The sequence below is a fragment of the Macaca thibetana genome, chromosome 12, assembly GCF_024542745.1.
Source record: "Macaca thibetana thibetana isolate TM-01 chromosome 12, ASM2454274v1, whole genome shotgun sequence".
NCBI lineage: Eukaryota > Metazoa > Chordata > Mammalia > Primates > Cercopithecidae > Macaca > Macaca thibetana.
Genome location: NC_065589.1, coordinates 23,944,757 through 23,959,295, shown reverse-complemented (window position 1 = coordinate 23,959,295; position 14,539 = coordinate 23,944,757). Strand labels below are relative to the sequence as shown.

The window sequence follows — 14,539 nt, the reverse complement described above, 5'->3', positions numbered from 1 at the left end:
GGACAAGTTAATGAACCCTAAGACTCCTAGGTTTGGAACCCATTCTACTCCCTGGCTTCCTCTGGCAGGGAAAACTGGACCACCCCAGATTGTGGACAAGCATTCCCAGAGGGGAGGCCGGAGGTGCTGGGCCAGCGGGGCACTGATGCCGTGGACCTGGAAAATGAGGTGAGCCCTAGGGGTTCTTACTGACTTTGTCTCTTTCATGGGATGTTGGGTCTAGTAGATGTTTTTCTAGAACAGTGATTCCCAGCTCCGTAAGTATGAGCTCCCTTTGTGTTAAAAAGTATTGCTTTATTATTCATTTATAGATTTTAATTGCACAGTATCTGAAAATATAATTATTTAAAATGGAAATACATAGGTAAAAATGAAAGTCCTCACTGGGTCAGTCTCCAAGGTGACTAGTATTATTAATTTAGTCTGTCTCCTTCCAAACTTTCTGTAATTTCACACACATGCATAAGCACACATAGACATTTATAGTTTGCTATTTTTACATTACTGAGTTTTATTATATGTGTTGTTTTGCATCATACCTCTTTCACCGTATAATCTGGGATCTTTCTACACCAGAGCATGTAGTTTTACCATAATCCTTTTTTTTTTTTTTCTTTTCGAGACAGAGTCTCACCCTGTCGCCCAGGCTGGAGGGCAGTGGCGCAATCTTGGCTCATTGCAACCTCCGCCTCCTGGGTTCAAGCGATTCTCCTGCCTCAGCCTCCTAAGTAGCTGGGATTACAGGCACCCAACACCACACCTGGCTAATTTTTGTATGTTTAATAGAGATAGGGTTTCACCATGTTGGCCAGGCTAGTCACAAACTCCTGACCTCAGGTGATCTGCCTGCCTCAGCCTCCCAAAGTGCTGGGATTACAGGCGTGAGCCACTGTGCCCGGTCTACAATATTTTATTAATATGTTTTTTTTTTAGTTTTGCCTTTTTTTGAAATAATTTCAAACTTAAAGAATAATTTTGAAAATACCACAAATAATTCCTGTGTATACCCTTGTCTTAGTCTGTTTGGTGCTGCTATAACAGAATGGCTAAGACAGGGTAATTTATAAAGAACAGAAATTTATTTCTCACAGTTCTGGAGTCTGGAAAGTTCAAGATCAAGGTGCCAGCAGATTGGGTCATAGTCTCCAGGAGGGTGCCCCAAATGCCCAGTCCTTTAGAGGGGAAGAATGCAGTGTCCTCGCTTTGCAGAAGTGCAGAAGAGAATGAACCCACTCCTGCAAGGCCTTCTTATAGCATCAGTCCATTCTTGAAGGCAGAGCCCTTGTGACCTAAATACTTATGATTAGGCACTGCCTCGTAACACTGGTGCAATGGGGATTAAGTTTCTAACATGTGAGTTTTGGAGAGGACAGAACATTCCAACCATAGCAACACTTTTTATTTTTTTGAGATGGATTTTTTCTCTTGTTGCCCAGGCTGGAGTGCAACGGCACGATCTTGGCTCACTGCAATCTCTGCCTCCTGGGTTCAAGCAATTCTCCTGCCTCAGCCTCCCAAGTAGCTGAAATTACAGGCATGTGCCATCACGCCCAGCTAATTTTGTATTTTGAGTAGAGATGGGGTTTCACCATGTTGTCTAGGCTGGTCTCGAACTCCTGACCTTAGCTGATCTGCCTGCCTCAGCCTCCCAAGTGCTGGGATTACAAGCTTGAGCCACCACACCCAGCCCTTAACAACACTTTTACCCCAAATTCATCAGTTGTAAAACTTTTGTCTACTTTGCTTTACCATTCTCTCTCTCCCTATGGACATAGCATTTTTCTGAATCATTTTAGGGTAAATTGTACACATGCCCCTTTACCCCTAAATACTTTAGTGCATATTTCCTAAAACAAGATCCTTCACTTACACTACCACAGTACAATTATGAAAGTCAGAAATTTAACATTGATATGATACTATTAAGATAGATTAATAATCTATAATCCTTATTCAAATTTTGCTAATTGCTTCAGTAATGTGCTTTATGAAAATTTTTTTTCTGCTCCACGATCCAATCCAGTATCACACATTACATTATTTATTTATTTATTTATTTATTTAGCAGGATCTTATTCTGTTGCCAGCATGGAGTGCAATGGGTGCGATCTCGCCTCACTGTAACTTCTGACTCCTGAGCTCAAGCAATTTTCCTGCCTCAGCCTTCTGAGAAGCTGGGACTAACAGGCACCTGCCACTACGCCTGGCTAATTTTTGTATTTTTTTTAGAGAGAAGTTTTCGCCATATTGTCCAGGCTGGTCTCGAACTCTTGGACTCAAGTGATCCACCTCCCTCGGCCTCACAAAGTGCTGGGATTACAGTGAGCCACTGCACCCAGCCCACACATTGTGTTTAGTTGTTATGCCTCCTTAGTCTCCTTGAATCTGGAACAGTTCTTGTCTTTCTTTGTATTTAATGACTGATAGTTTTGAGGTACATGTCAGTTATTTTGTAGAATGTTCCTCAAATTGATTATTTCCTCATGAATAGATTCAGGTTGTATATATTTTTGTAGGAATACTACATAAGTGATACATCCTCAGTACCACAATCTTTTTATTTATTTATTTGAGACAGTGTCTCATTCTGTCACCTGGACAACAGGGTGGAATGTAATGGTGCAATCATGGCTCACTGCAGCCTTGAACTCATGGGGTCAAGCAATTCTCCCATCTCAGCCTCCTGAGTAGCTGAGACTACAGGTGTATGGCACCATGCCCGGCTATTTCTTTTTTTTTTTTAAGCGGAGTCTTGCTCTGTCGCCCGGGTTGCAGTGCAGTGGCGCAATCTCGACTCACTGCAACCACCGCCTCCCGGGTTCTAGTGATTCTCCTGCCTCAGCCTTCTGAGTAGCTGGGATTACAGGTGCATACCACCACGCCCTGCTAATTTTTGTATTTTTAGTAGAGACAGGGTTTCACCATGTTGGTTGGGCTGGTCTTGAACTCCTGACCTTGTGATCTGCCTGCCTTGGCCTCCCAAAGTGCTGGGATTACAGGCATGAGCCACTGCACTGGGCTTATTATTATTATTTCTTTAAAGAGACAGAGCCTTACTATATTACCTAGGCCGGTCTCAAACTCCTGGCCTCAAGCAGTCCTCCTACCTCGACCTCCCAGTGCTGGGATTACAGGCATGAGCTAATATGCCCAGCCTCACAATCTTTTTGTCTTTGAGATGGAGTTTCACTCTTATTGCCCAGGCTGGAGTGCAGTGGCATGATCTTGGCTCACTGCCACCTCTGCCTCCTGGGTTCAAGTGATTATCCTGCCTCAGCCTCCCGAATAGCTGGGATTACAGGCATCTGCCACCACACCCAGCTAATTTTGTATTTTTAGTAGAGATAGGGTTTTTCCACGTTGGTCAGACTGGTCTCGAACTCCCAACCTCAGGTGATCTGCCTGCCTCAGCCTCCCAAAGTGCTGGGATTACAGGTGTGAGCTACTGCTCACACTGGCCTTTTTTTTTTTTTCTGAGATGGAGTCTCGCTCTGTCACCCAGGCTGGAGTGCAGTGGCGCCATCTCAGCTCACTGCAAACTCTGTCTCCTGGGTTCAAACAATTCTCCTGTCTCAGCCTCCTGAGTAGCTGGGATTACATGCGTGTGCCACCATACCCAGCTAATTTTTGTATTTTTATAGAGAGGGGATTTCACCACATTGGCCAGGCTGGACTTGAACTCCTGAGCTCAGGTGATCTGCCAGTCTCGGCCTCCTAAAGTGGTGGGTTTATAGGCATGAGCCACGCGCCCGGCCCTCACAATCTTTTTAATAACCTCATAATATTTTCCAATATGGATGGACCCTTGTTTATTCCCTTAGAATAACTTTATAATCCCTTATTCCCTTAGACTGACTTTATAATCTTTTCCTTTTTAAAATTATTACAAACCATGCTGCAGTGGACATCTTTCTAAGTATGTCTTTATGCACACATGCCAGTGTTCTCCAAGAGACTCTTCAAGACCCCTCACGGACTGCCAGCTGTACCTTTTTTAGCAGGTGACTGAAGATTTACATCTGTGCTAAAGCAGTCCCTGGCTCCTTGCAGTTACTTCATGATTCCCCATGGTTTCTACTGGTTGGGATCTACTACCTTAGACTTACACACTACTCCTGACCCCTTCCACTCCCCTCTGCCTCAGGAGCCAGACAGTGACAATGAGTGGCAGCACCTGCTGGAGACCACTGAGCCTGTGCCTGTTCAACTGAAGGCTCCTCTCACCTTGCTGTGCAATCCTGACTTCTGCCAGCGCATCCAGAGTCAGCTGCATGAGGCTGGAGGGCAGGTAATGGGCAGAAAAACACTGTGGATGGGATCAAGACTATTTTCACAGATGGAGCGTTGAAATACGCTGACTTCAGGAGAAAGAGAAAGTTTGTCCTTTTCTAATTCTTCAATCTGTCTGCTTAGTTTGAGGAGGTTTGCCAGCCTCATTTAGTAACACAGAAAGAGCAGCCCTCGGGTTTCTGTTTCTGAAGGGAAGAATACCTACTAGAACAGGGATCAGACTTTTTCAATGATAAATATTTTAGGCATTGTGAGCCAATAGGCAAAAATGGAGGATATTATGTTAAGTACTTACATAATGAGGGAAAACACATTTTCACTAATTTTTTATTGATGAAATTATAACTAACAATTGCATATACAATATTTTGTACTACGGGTACACTAGTGAGAAGAATAAGGTTATTTTGCAGGGGGGTGGGGAAAGACATTTTGCTTAATTAGCATTCAAAGTTAGTGCAAAGTTAGTCCTCCCTCCTGCAAAACCTTACTTTGCTCGTCTGAAACACAGTACTTTTCCTTCCTGGGTACTCGCTAAACTATGTTCCCTGTATCACTTTATTCAGGTATGATTTATGTATAAGATTTATACTTTTTTGATGTATGATAAATGATTTTTAGTAAATTCGCCAATTTTAAAACTGTTATCATAGTTCAGTTTTAGAACATTTTTATCACCCCAATAAAATCCCTCATACCCATTTTCATTTTTTTGTTTTTTTTGAGACAGAGTCTCGCTCTGTTGCCCAGGCTGGAGTGCAGTTGCACGATCTCAGCTCACTGCAACCTCTGTCCCCTGAGGTTTAAGCAGTTCTCTGCCTCAGCCTCCAGAATAGCTGGGCTTACAGGCTCGTGCCACCATGCCTGGCTAATTTTTTGTATTTTTAGTAGAGATGGGGTTTCACCATCTTGGCCAGGCTGGTCTTGAACTCCTGACCTTGTGATCCACCCTCCTCGGCCTCCCAAAGTGCTGGGATTACGGGCATGAGCCACTGCGCCCGGCATCTTTTTTTTTTTTTTTTTAATATTTGAGATGGGGTCTTACTCTGTCACCCAGGCTGGAGTGTAGTGGCATGATCTCCGGTCATTTCAGCTTCCGCCTCCCTGGTTCAAGGGATTCTCGTGTCTCAGCATCTCAAGTAGCTGAGATTACAGGCGTGCACCACCACACTTAGCTAATTTTTTGTATATTTTGTAGAGATGAGGTTTTACCATGTTGCCCAGGCTGGTCTGGAACTCCTGGGCTCAAATAATCCTCCCACCTTGGCCTCCCAAAGTGCTGGGATTATGGGTGTGAGCTACTGCCCCCAGCCCCCATTTAGTTAATCATCATTCCTCTTTTTATAGCTGGTTATTATTCTGTTACATAGATATATCACATTTTGTTTATCTACTCACCAGTTGATTAGACATTGATGTATTGGGTTGTTTCCACTTTTTGGCTTTTATGAATAATTCTGCTACGAACATTCACAAGCAAGTCTATGTATGGATATATGTTTTTTTTTTTTTTTTTTTTTTTTGAGATGGAGTCTCGCTCTGTCGCCCAGGCTGGATTGCAGTGGCCAGATCTCAGCTCACTGCAAGCTCCGCCTATCGGGTTTACGCCATTCTCCTGCCTCAGCCTCCCGAGTAGCTGGGACTACAGGTGCCCGCCACCACGTCTGGCTAGTTTTTTGTACTTTTTAGTAGAGACAGAGTTTCACCATGTTAGCCAGAATGGTCTTCATCTCCTGACCTCATAATCCGCCCATCTCGGCCTCCCAAAGTGCTGGGATTACAGGCTTGAGCCACCGCGCCCGGCCTGGATATATGTTTTTATTTTCCTTGGGTAACTACATAGGAGTAGAATTGCTGGTCATATGGTAAATTTATATTTAACATTTTAAGAAACTGCTGAACTATTTTCCAAAGTGGCTGTACTGTTTTACATTCCCACCAGTATTATATGAGGGTTCTTGTTTCTTCACATCCTTGTCAACACTTGTTATTGTCTAACTTTTTTACTGTAGCCATTCTAGTAAGTGTGAGGTAGTATCTCATTGTTATTTTAATATACGTTCCACTAATGATGAATGTTGAACATGTTTTCGTGGCTTATTCACCATTTGTATATTTTCTTTGTGAAATATCTCAAGTCTTTTGCTCAGTTTTTAATTTGGTTGTTTGTATTATTGAGTTGTATAAGACTTCTTTGTATATTCTCAACATAAGACCTTTATCAGATGGGTGATTTGCAAATATTTTCTCCCAGTCTGTGGTTTGTCTTTTCATTCCTTCTCATAAGAGTGTCTTTTGAAGCAAAAAATGTTGAATTTTGATTAAGTTCAGTTACTGTTTTTTCCCTTTGTGGTCCGTGCTTTTGATGTTGTGTATACGAAATCTTTTCCAAATGCAAGGTCTTAAAGATTTTCTCTTTTCCTAAAAGTTTTATAGTTTTAGCTCTTACATTTAGGTTTTTGACCCATCTTGAGCTAATTTTTGCGTATAATGTGAGGAAAGGATCTAAGTTGATCGGTTTTGCATGTGGATATATGATTGTCCTGGCACCATTTGTTGAAAAGAACTCTCCTTTCCTTATTGAATTGGCTTAGCACTTTGCACTTGTCTTTTGGCACTAACAGGTTTTCTTCCTAGTGTTGGATAACTTGCAGTGTGGGGAGTCGGACTGAAAGCTCTGCCTTTAGGGATAAGACTCCCTCTGGTGGAATTCCAGCTGCACTACTCATTAGCTGTGTGATCTTTGACTGCTTCTTTGACCTATGTAGAAGCTTCAGTTTCTTCATCTATAAAATGGCTAATTCTATTTATTTCACAGTTATTGTAAATATTAAATGAGCAAATGCCATCATTTAGAAAAGCTAATGGCATATTATAAAATACTTGGTGTAGATGTTCTTCTTTTGAAGAATAACCATTTAAAAATATAATACTGGCCAGGCATGGTGGCTCACGCCTAGAATCCTAGCACTTTGGGAAGCCGAGATGGGCAGATCACTTGAGGTCAAGAGTTTGAGGCCAGCCTGGCCAACATGGTGAAATCCCATCTCTACGAAAAATACAAAAGTTAGCTAGGTGTGGTGGTGGGCATCTGTAATCCCAGCTACTTGGGAGGCTGAGGCAGAAGAATTGCTTGAACCCAGGAGGCGGAGGTTGCAGTGAGCCAAGATCATGCCATTACTCTCCAGCCTGGAGGACAAGAGTGAAACTCTGTCTCGAAAAATAAATAAATAAACAATAAAAATATAATACTATCCTTAGCATGCAGGCTGTATACAAATAAGTGTTAGGCTAGATTTGATCTGTGAGTCATAGTTTGTCAACCCTGATCTAGAGTTGAATAATGTTGTTTTGTCTTTTTATGGTTGAATAATATTGTTTTATATACATTGTTTTGAATTTTCAGAAGCATGTGCAGTGCACATGTTTTTTGTTTTTAAGGTAAAGGGCTGGAGAAGGGAGGGAGCAGATGGGAATGGCACTTAGTGTGACAGAGATCCTGAGGAGAGGCCCCTACCCCCTGGTCACTGGTGTTCTGTGTCAGGTAACCTGACCATCTATTGTCTTCTTCCCTGGTATAGTCCCCCTGTTTCCCTGCTTTTCTTCTCTGTGTTTCAGACTTGCAAAGAAAGGAATGCAAGCATTTGGTCTGCTTTGCCAGCTCCTTGGGGATACTTGGTATATGAAGCTCTCCTTCTTTTACTTCTGAAAATATCAATCATTGCTTCTTTCCCTCACGTCACTCAGATCCTGAAAGGCATCCTGGAGGGTGCTTCCCACATCCTGCCTGCATTCCGGGTCCTAAGCAGTCTTCTCTCCAGCTGCAGTGACTCTGTTGCCTTGTATTCCTTCTGCCGGGAGGCAGGGCTTCCTGGGCTGCCGCTCAGTCTACTCAGGCACAGTCAGGAGAGCAACAGCCTCCAGCAGGTAAGCACCAGGACAGGAGCCTCTGAAGACTCACAGAGGTTCTTTTTCTTGGATTTATCTCATTCAGATTGCCATCTGTCTTTGGTCTGACTGCCTTTTATTTTCTTTCCTGTTCTTTCTAGTTAATAAACTATTAATTGCAAACTCTAATGCCTTCTGAGGCCAGGCAGATAATGTCAGCTGTGAAGTAGGCTATGCATGTGACTATATGAGTAGTGGGGAATATGATGAACTAGAGTTCACATGCCTACTCTAAATAGAGTAGAGGCATCCTTTCCTCAGCCTCCAGCCCATTGTTGCCACAGGGAAATATGGGCCTGGTATTGCCAGATCTTCTAGTTTTCTAAGAAAAGGTAGAAACCCAAATTTTTATGTGTAATTTTTAAATATTTAGAGCACTGTGTTTTGAGATGTTAGATCCTAGCCTTCATTGACCTGATCTTACAGAGCAGAGTACTAAAATTCAAAGATAACTCATACATAGTTACTAATTTGTAAACAGTCACAGAGATAACAAATGGAAGAGCTGGGACAGAGACTCTGTGTGTTTGGGGCTAAACCTCTACTTCCCCCTTCTGTGTCCTACTGTAGCTGGGCTGAGAGGATGGGGAATATTTCAGAGTCAGTGTAAATACTTAATAGGGCCTAGGCTGAGGCAGCTGGAAAGCTGCACTTTGTTGATGAGTATTAATCTTGGGTGGTTTTAAGGAATTTAGAGAAAAAGATTTTTGAAAAATAGAACCTCCTATACTCCAAAGTGCTATTCAGGCCAAACAAGACACATTTAATCCAGGCTGTTTACAGCCCATTGGCAGATTCTCTGTTACCCCTAGAACTCTCTCTCTGCCTATACTTCTCTTCTGTCCGTTTCTGTTTGATTAACTTGACTGGGTCTCTATAGACCCTTTCTACTGTTTTTTCTATTCTTTGTTTCCATCCTCCACATTGCCCTTTCTCTCTTCTCCTTTTCCTGGGCAGCAATCTTGGTATGGGACTTTCTTACGGGACCTGATGGCTGTGATTCAGGCCTACTTTGCCTGTACCTTCAATCTGGAGAGGAGCCAGACAGGTGACAGGTAGGATAAGAGGTGCTTTTGCACTGTTGGCAAGTTTGGCTTCTGTTTCTACCCCATGTGCCCTTCCCATTTAGGAACAGGCCAAGTATGAAGAAGCTGTGATTTGTTATAGGTTTAGGAATCAGCTGAGTGGCCACTCATAGTCCTTTTAAGGACCCTAAGACAGCTCCAACTTGGCCTCAAGACTTATAGGTTCTAAGAATCAGCAGTCACCATGGTCTTAAAATGGAAAGGTCAAGATGTAAATAACATGTTCCAGGAAGCCAAGTGGATTAAAGAAAGAAAGAAAAAAAATATGTGAATAACCTAGATAAAATGTCAAAGAAGGGGCTTGGAGGGGTGTCTGTGTGTGTGTGTGTGTGTGTGTGTGTGTGTGTGTGTGTGTGTGGCAAGGGAGAAGGGAGAACGTTCTGATAGGTCCCTTTGCAGAGATTCTCCTACCTGCCCAGAACTGACCGATTCACCACATCCAGGCTTTTAGTAGAGAGGTAAGAAATCATGGGCTCATTTTCCACCCCCAGCCTACAGGTATTTCAGGAAGCTGCCAACCTCTTTCTGGACCTGTTGGGGAAACTTCTGGCCCAACCAGATGACTCTGAGCAGACTTTGCGGAGGGACAGCCTCATGGTAATCTGCTCCCACTTCCAGATTTCTGTATCTCCTATCTTTCCCCGTGTTTCTCCCATCCCCTTTCTTACGACTATGTAGGGTCAGATCAAGTTAATCCAACAAACATTTGTTGAATTCTCACCATGCCATATGCCATGTGAGTAAGAAAAAGTGCCTGCCTTCAAGGGACTAGGGATAATTTAATAGGGGAGAGGTAAAGGGATTAGGGACAACAGTGAAAAGTACATTGGAACTTTGCATATAATACAAGAGCACCACTGTATTTTATGAAGAAGATGCAGTTAACCACTGAAGAAGATGCAGTTAACACTATTTGGAGCATCACAGAAGAAATCTCGAAGAAGGAAATCATCTCTGCTAGCATCTGAAGAATACATTGCAGTTTGCCACGTAAATGAGGCACAAAGTAGAAATTCTATACAGAAGGAGTAACATATATAAAGGCCCAGAGGCTTTAAGCAGTTTGGCATATTTCAGGGCACCACAAAAAGAACTACTTCTTCTTGAAAAGACTTGCAGATCATCTAGTATTGTCTAACCTTGTTTGTCCTGAGGATTAGTAAACTATTCGGTTCTTTTCCCTAGATCCTGGAGGTAAGGGACAGGAGAATGGAGGATTGAATGAGAAAGTAGCTGTATTCTGATTAACCTCAGAGGAGATAGAGAGGAACATGTATGTGTAAGGAAGTAAATAATTGCCTGGTCATTGTTAAAACTGGTAATTGGGAACATAAATCTGGACTACTTCCTGCCTTTAGCCAGCATTCACTCAAACTTTCCTGGTCTGAGATCCTGTTTTCCTGTTTTAATATCCCTCACCCTTTCAAGTCAGAAAGCTTTTACTGTCTAACCTAAATTTTGGCCAGCAGTGACTCATGTTATTGGCCAGCACTTCTCATGTCATGTGCTATGAATAGAATGGGGAGTTGGAATAATTACCTCCTGAAATTCTGAATCAATAGGACTGAGTTGGGAGGGACCCAGGAATCCCTAGGATTTCTTCTTTTCTTTTCTTTTCTTTTCTTTTTTTGAGACAGGGTCTCTCTCTGCCACCCAGGCTAGAGTGCAGTGGCATGATCTTGACTCACTGCAACCTCTACCCTCCGGGCTCAAGCAATACTCCCACCTCAGCCTCCCAAGTAGCTGAGACTATGGGTGCACTCCACCAGGCCTGGCTATTTTTGTTTTGTATTTTTAGTAGAGACAGGTTTTGCCATGTTGCCCAGGTTGGTCTCAAACTTCTGAGCTCAAGCGATCCACCTGCTTCAGCCTCCCAATCCCCTGTTGGGATTACAGGCATGAGCCATTGCACCTGACCGCTAGGAATTCTCATACTCACAGTCTATAAAAAACACTTTGAGAAACATCATCTAGGGAGCAGCTGATCAGAGAATAGAAGGATTGACACCTAAAATTATTGTCCTTGAAGCATGAATGAAGGCAGTTATAATGCATTTTTGGTGTGAAGAATGCTTAAAATTAGACACGTGTTTGCTTGGGTTTTTGTCCTCTTTCCTCAGATCCTCAGGGTTTCTTGTTTTTTACACTAAGCCCAGTCTTCTGATGCCCTGATGATACCTCTGCACTTGTCTCCTTAGTGCTTTACTGTCCTGTGTGAAGCCATGGATGGGAACAGCCGGGCCATCTCCAAAGCCTTTTACTCCAGCTTGCTGACGACACAGCAGGTTGTCTTGGATGGGCTCCTTCATGGCTTGACAGTTCCACAGCTCCCTGTCCACACTCCCCCAGGTAACCTGAGTGGGGAAGGGAGGTTCTCTTGACTTCTTTGTTGCATAGTTCAGGTTCTGCTCTTTCTAGTGCCATCACCTAGATAGCGCCTGGCATTTAGTAGGTGCTCAGTAAATAACTGTGAACTGAGAGGATGAATGGGGATCTGAGGGAAACAAACAGACTTCATCCTGCATTCTTCCCACTCCCTTAGGTTCCCTACTCCTGCTGCCATATCAGTGAGTACTGGTGCTATTGTCTAGGGCAAGAGCCTCAGGCCTTTGGAGTCACTCTTTGCTTTTCTCCATAGGAGCCCCACAAGTGAGCCAGCCACTGCGAGAGCAGAGTGAGGATCTACCTGGAGCCATTTCCTCTGCCCTCGCAGCCATATGCACTGCTCCTGTGGGACTGCCTGACTGCTGGGATGCCAAGGAACAGGTCCGAGCTACAATTGCTTGTTCCTCTCATCCCTTCTGCCAGAGGAGTTGGGGAGGCTAGCCCCGGTTTTTCAGAAAGACAGAAAAACAAGCTTTTAAGCCCCTCCTTTAGTACTTCCAGAAACAGATGCTCCCACCCTGGGCCATTTGTAGAACGTGATATAGCCAGAATCCCAGAGCCCATGGCCAGTTGGTGAGGGAGAGAGCACAGTGATAAACTGCCCAGGTGGTGGGGCAGCTGATCTGAAGCCTCCATTGATGCTTCCTCAAGGACTGAGGATTCAGCTTTCCTGATCCCTGTTGGTCAAGTAATCCTTTCCTCTGTACCTGGCTACACTGGGGCCAAACTATGCCATGACTTTTGGTTCTCTGTTGGTGATGAAGACTGGGAATAAAATGGGGTCTGAGGTTTCTGGTGAATGGTGGGAAGAGTGACTAGGAAGAGACTGAGAGTCCTGATCATTTTGGACATATGAGAGGGATAGGGTTGTAATAATGTGGATAGGATTGAGCCTTCAGGTACGTCTCTATAGGTGTGTTGGCATTTGGCAAATCAGCTAACTGAAGACAGCAGCCAGCTCAGGCCATCCCTCATCTCTGGCCTGCAGCATCCCATCCTGTGCCTGCACCTTCTCAAGGTAATTCTCTTAACTCCTGGCATCACAGCTTTATTTTTAACTCCCAGTACAGAGAGAGAAACAGAGAGACAGATCAAGAGAGGGGGACTAAGAGAGAGAGAGAGACTGAGAGAGACCAATTGAGAGAACCCCTTGGAAGACTCCTTTCTGCTTTTAAATCTGTTCAACTGAGAGGACCCCACTGTTAGCCAGTCCTCAGCAGAACCGAGAACAGTCCCTGTCTCACTCTCTCACAGCAAGAGGCAGAAGGGGGTTCTCTCACACTCCCAAGTGTGGGTACCAGATCTTTTGAGGGGCTGGCTGGTGTTTCAGCTGAGCCTTCAATCTTGGATCCCAGGGCCTGCTCTGCCTCACTGCCAGACTCCTTCCCTCTCTCTCAGGTTCTGTACTCCTGCTGCCTTGTCAGTGAGCGCCTGTGCCGTCTTCTAGGGCAGGAGCCCCTGGCCTTGGAATCCCTGTTTGTGTTGGTTCAGGGCAAGGTAAGCCAGCAGCACAGGTGGGCTTCCCCTGGCGGCCCCACTGTCTCAACCAGAGGTGGTTCTGATATCTTAGGTTTCCTTTGTAGGTAAAGGTAGTAGATTGGGAAGAGTCTACTGAAGTGACACTCTACTTCCTCTCCCTTCTTGTCTTTCGGCTCCAAAACCTGCCTTGTGGGTAAGTCATAAAGTAGGGTGTCTCCACAGAAGTCTTCTAGCCACATAGCTAACCCTCACAAAGAATATGGAGAATGGTACCCTACAGCCTATCCTTAGGAGGAATTGGGATAGAGAGTGTGAAGCTTTCTCTACAAAGAACAGACCTAGACTCCCATCAACTTTGTGCCTTGGAGGTAGACATGCAGCCTAGGTGAAGAACGTCATGCAAGGGAGAGGGGAGGCCGCTTGCCAACCTCCTTTAATACTGCTGCATCCCTTGATGTATCTCTTTATTCCAGAATGGAGAAGCTAGGCAGTGACGTTGCTACTCTCTTTACTCATTCGCATGTCGTCTCTCTTGTGGTAAGTTTTTAACCTTCACCCTTCTCCCCTTTTCACCCTAGCATCTACCCCTTGTGGAAGTTGGGGAGTCACTATCCAATTTGCATGTTTCTGGAGGCATTCTTTTGGCAGAGACATAAATCCTCTCTGCCTGTTCTGAATGCCATTTAGATTTGGACATTCTTCCTCCTCTTCTACCTCTCCCACAGAGTGCAGCAGCCTGTCTATTGGGACAGCTTGGTCAGCAAGGGGTGACCTTTGACCTCCAGCCCATGGAATGGATGGCTGCAGCCACACATGCCTTGTCTGCCCCTGCAGAGGTGAGGCCCCCCAGGGAGGGCACAGGCATGTTTTCTCTGAGTCAGACACTAGGACTGCATTCAAGGGGAAAAGACTGAAATGGTAGCAAGCATGGAGTAAACTGAGGAATGGAAAAGGAATCAAGGAGCCCTTCCTTTTCTAGATTTGTTGCCAGATAATAGGCCCCTCTGAACCCAGATTGATCCGGACTTTAGATTTCTTTTTAATATGCAGGGCTTCTAGAGAGTGAGGGAGGGAAGGGAAGAGGAAGGGTGACTAACCTGGGTTTTCTGAGTAGTGTGATAACCCTGCCTGCTTCATTCTCCTCCTCCAGAAGCTCATGCTCTTGGCAGAGTCCTTCCTAATGCATAATTTCTTCACCTCTGACTGCAGCTTCCACTCTGCTTTTCCCACTTATTCTTCTTAACAGATGGAAAAGGTGGCTGACATCCTGTGAATTCTTCAGGAAATTAGTCCATTATGTAGGCTTCTTTCTGCTTTCTCATTTCCCAGAACTTTTCTTCCTTTCATTTTTA

The 14,539-nt window shown here is 44.2% G+C and overlaps 2 protein-coding genes across 6 annotated transcripts in view; one reads left to right on the top strand and one right to left on the bottom strand.

The window, feature by feature from the left end:
• Nucleotides 1-14,539, bottom strand: part of RNF25 (ring finger protein 25) — a 316,906-nt gene that overhangs the window by 16,281 nt on the left and 286,086 nt on the right. The gene's annotated exons all lie outside the window — the stretch shown is intronic.
• The window catches only part of STK36 (serine/threonine kinase 36), a 30,751-nt gene that overhangs the window by 8,503 nt on the left and 7,709 nt on the right, over nucleotides 1-14,539 (top strand). For all 5 annotated transcript variants that reach the window (XM_050752353.1, XM_050752356.1, XM_050752357.1 and 2 more), the window contains 12 exons: nucleotides 69-168; nucleotides 4,145-4,288; nucleotides 8,038-8,217; nucleotides 9,196-9,293; nucleotides 9,815-9,920; nucleotides 11,522-11,672; nucleotides 11,962-12,089; nucleotides 12,622-12,726; nucleotides 13,107-13,205; nucleotides 13,292-13,380; nucleotides 13,661-13,724; nucleotides 13,913-14,023. In XM_050752353.1, the coding sequence (XP_050608310.1) occupies nucleotides 69-168; nucleotides 4,145-4,288; nucleotides 8,038-8,217; nucleotides 9,196-9,293; nucleotides 9,815-9,920; nucleotides 11,522-11,672; nucleotides 11,962-12,089; nucleotides 12,622-12,726; nucleotides 13,107-13,205; nucleotides 13,292-13,380; nucleotides 13,661-13,724; nucleotides 13,913-14,023 (1,375 nt within the window). The remainder of the gene's footprint in view (nucleotides 1-68; nucleotides 169-4,144; nucleotides 4,289-8,037; nucleotides 8,218-9,195; nucleotides 9,294-9,814; nucleotides 9,921-11,521; nucleotides 11,673-11,961; nucleotides 12,090-12,621; nucleotides 12,727-13,106; nucleotides 13,206-13,291; nucleotides 13,381-13,660; nucleotides 13,725-13,912; nucleotides 14,024-14,539) is intronic.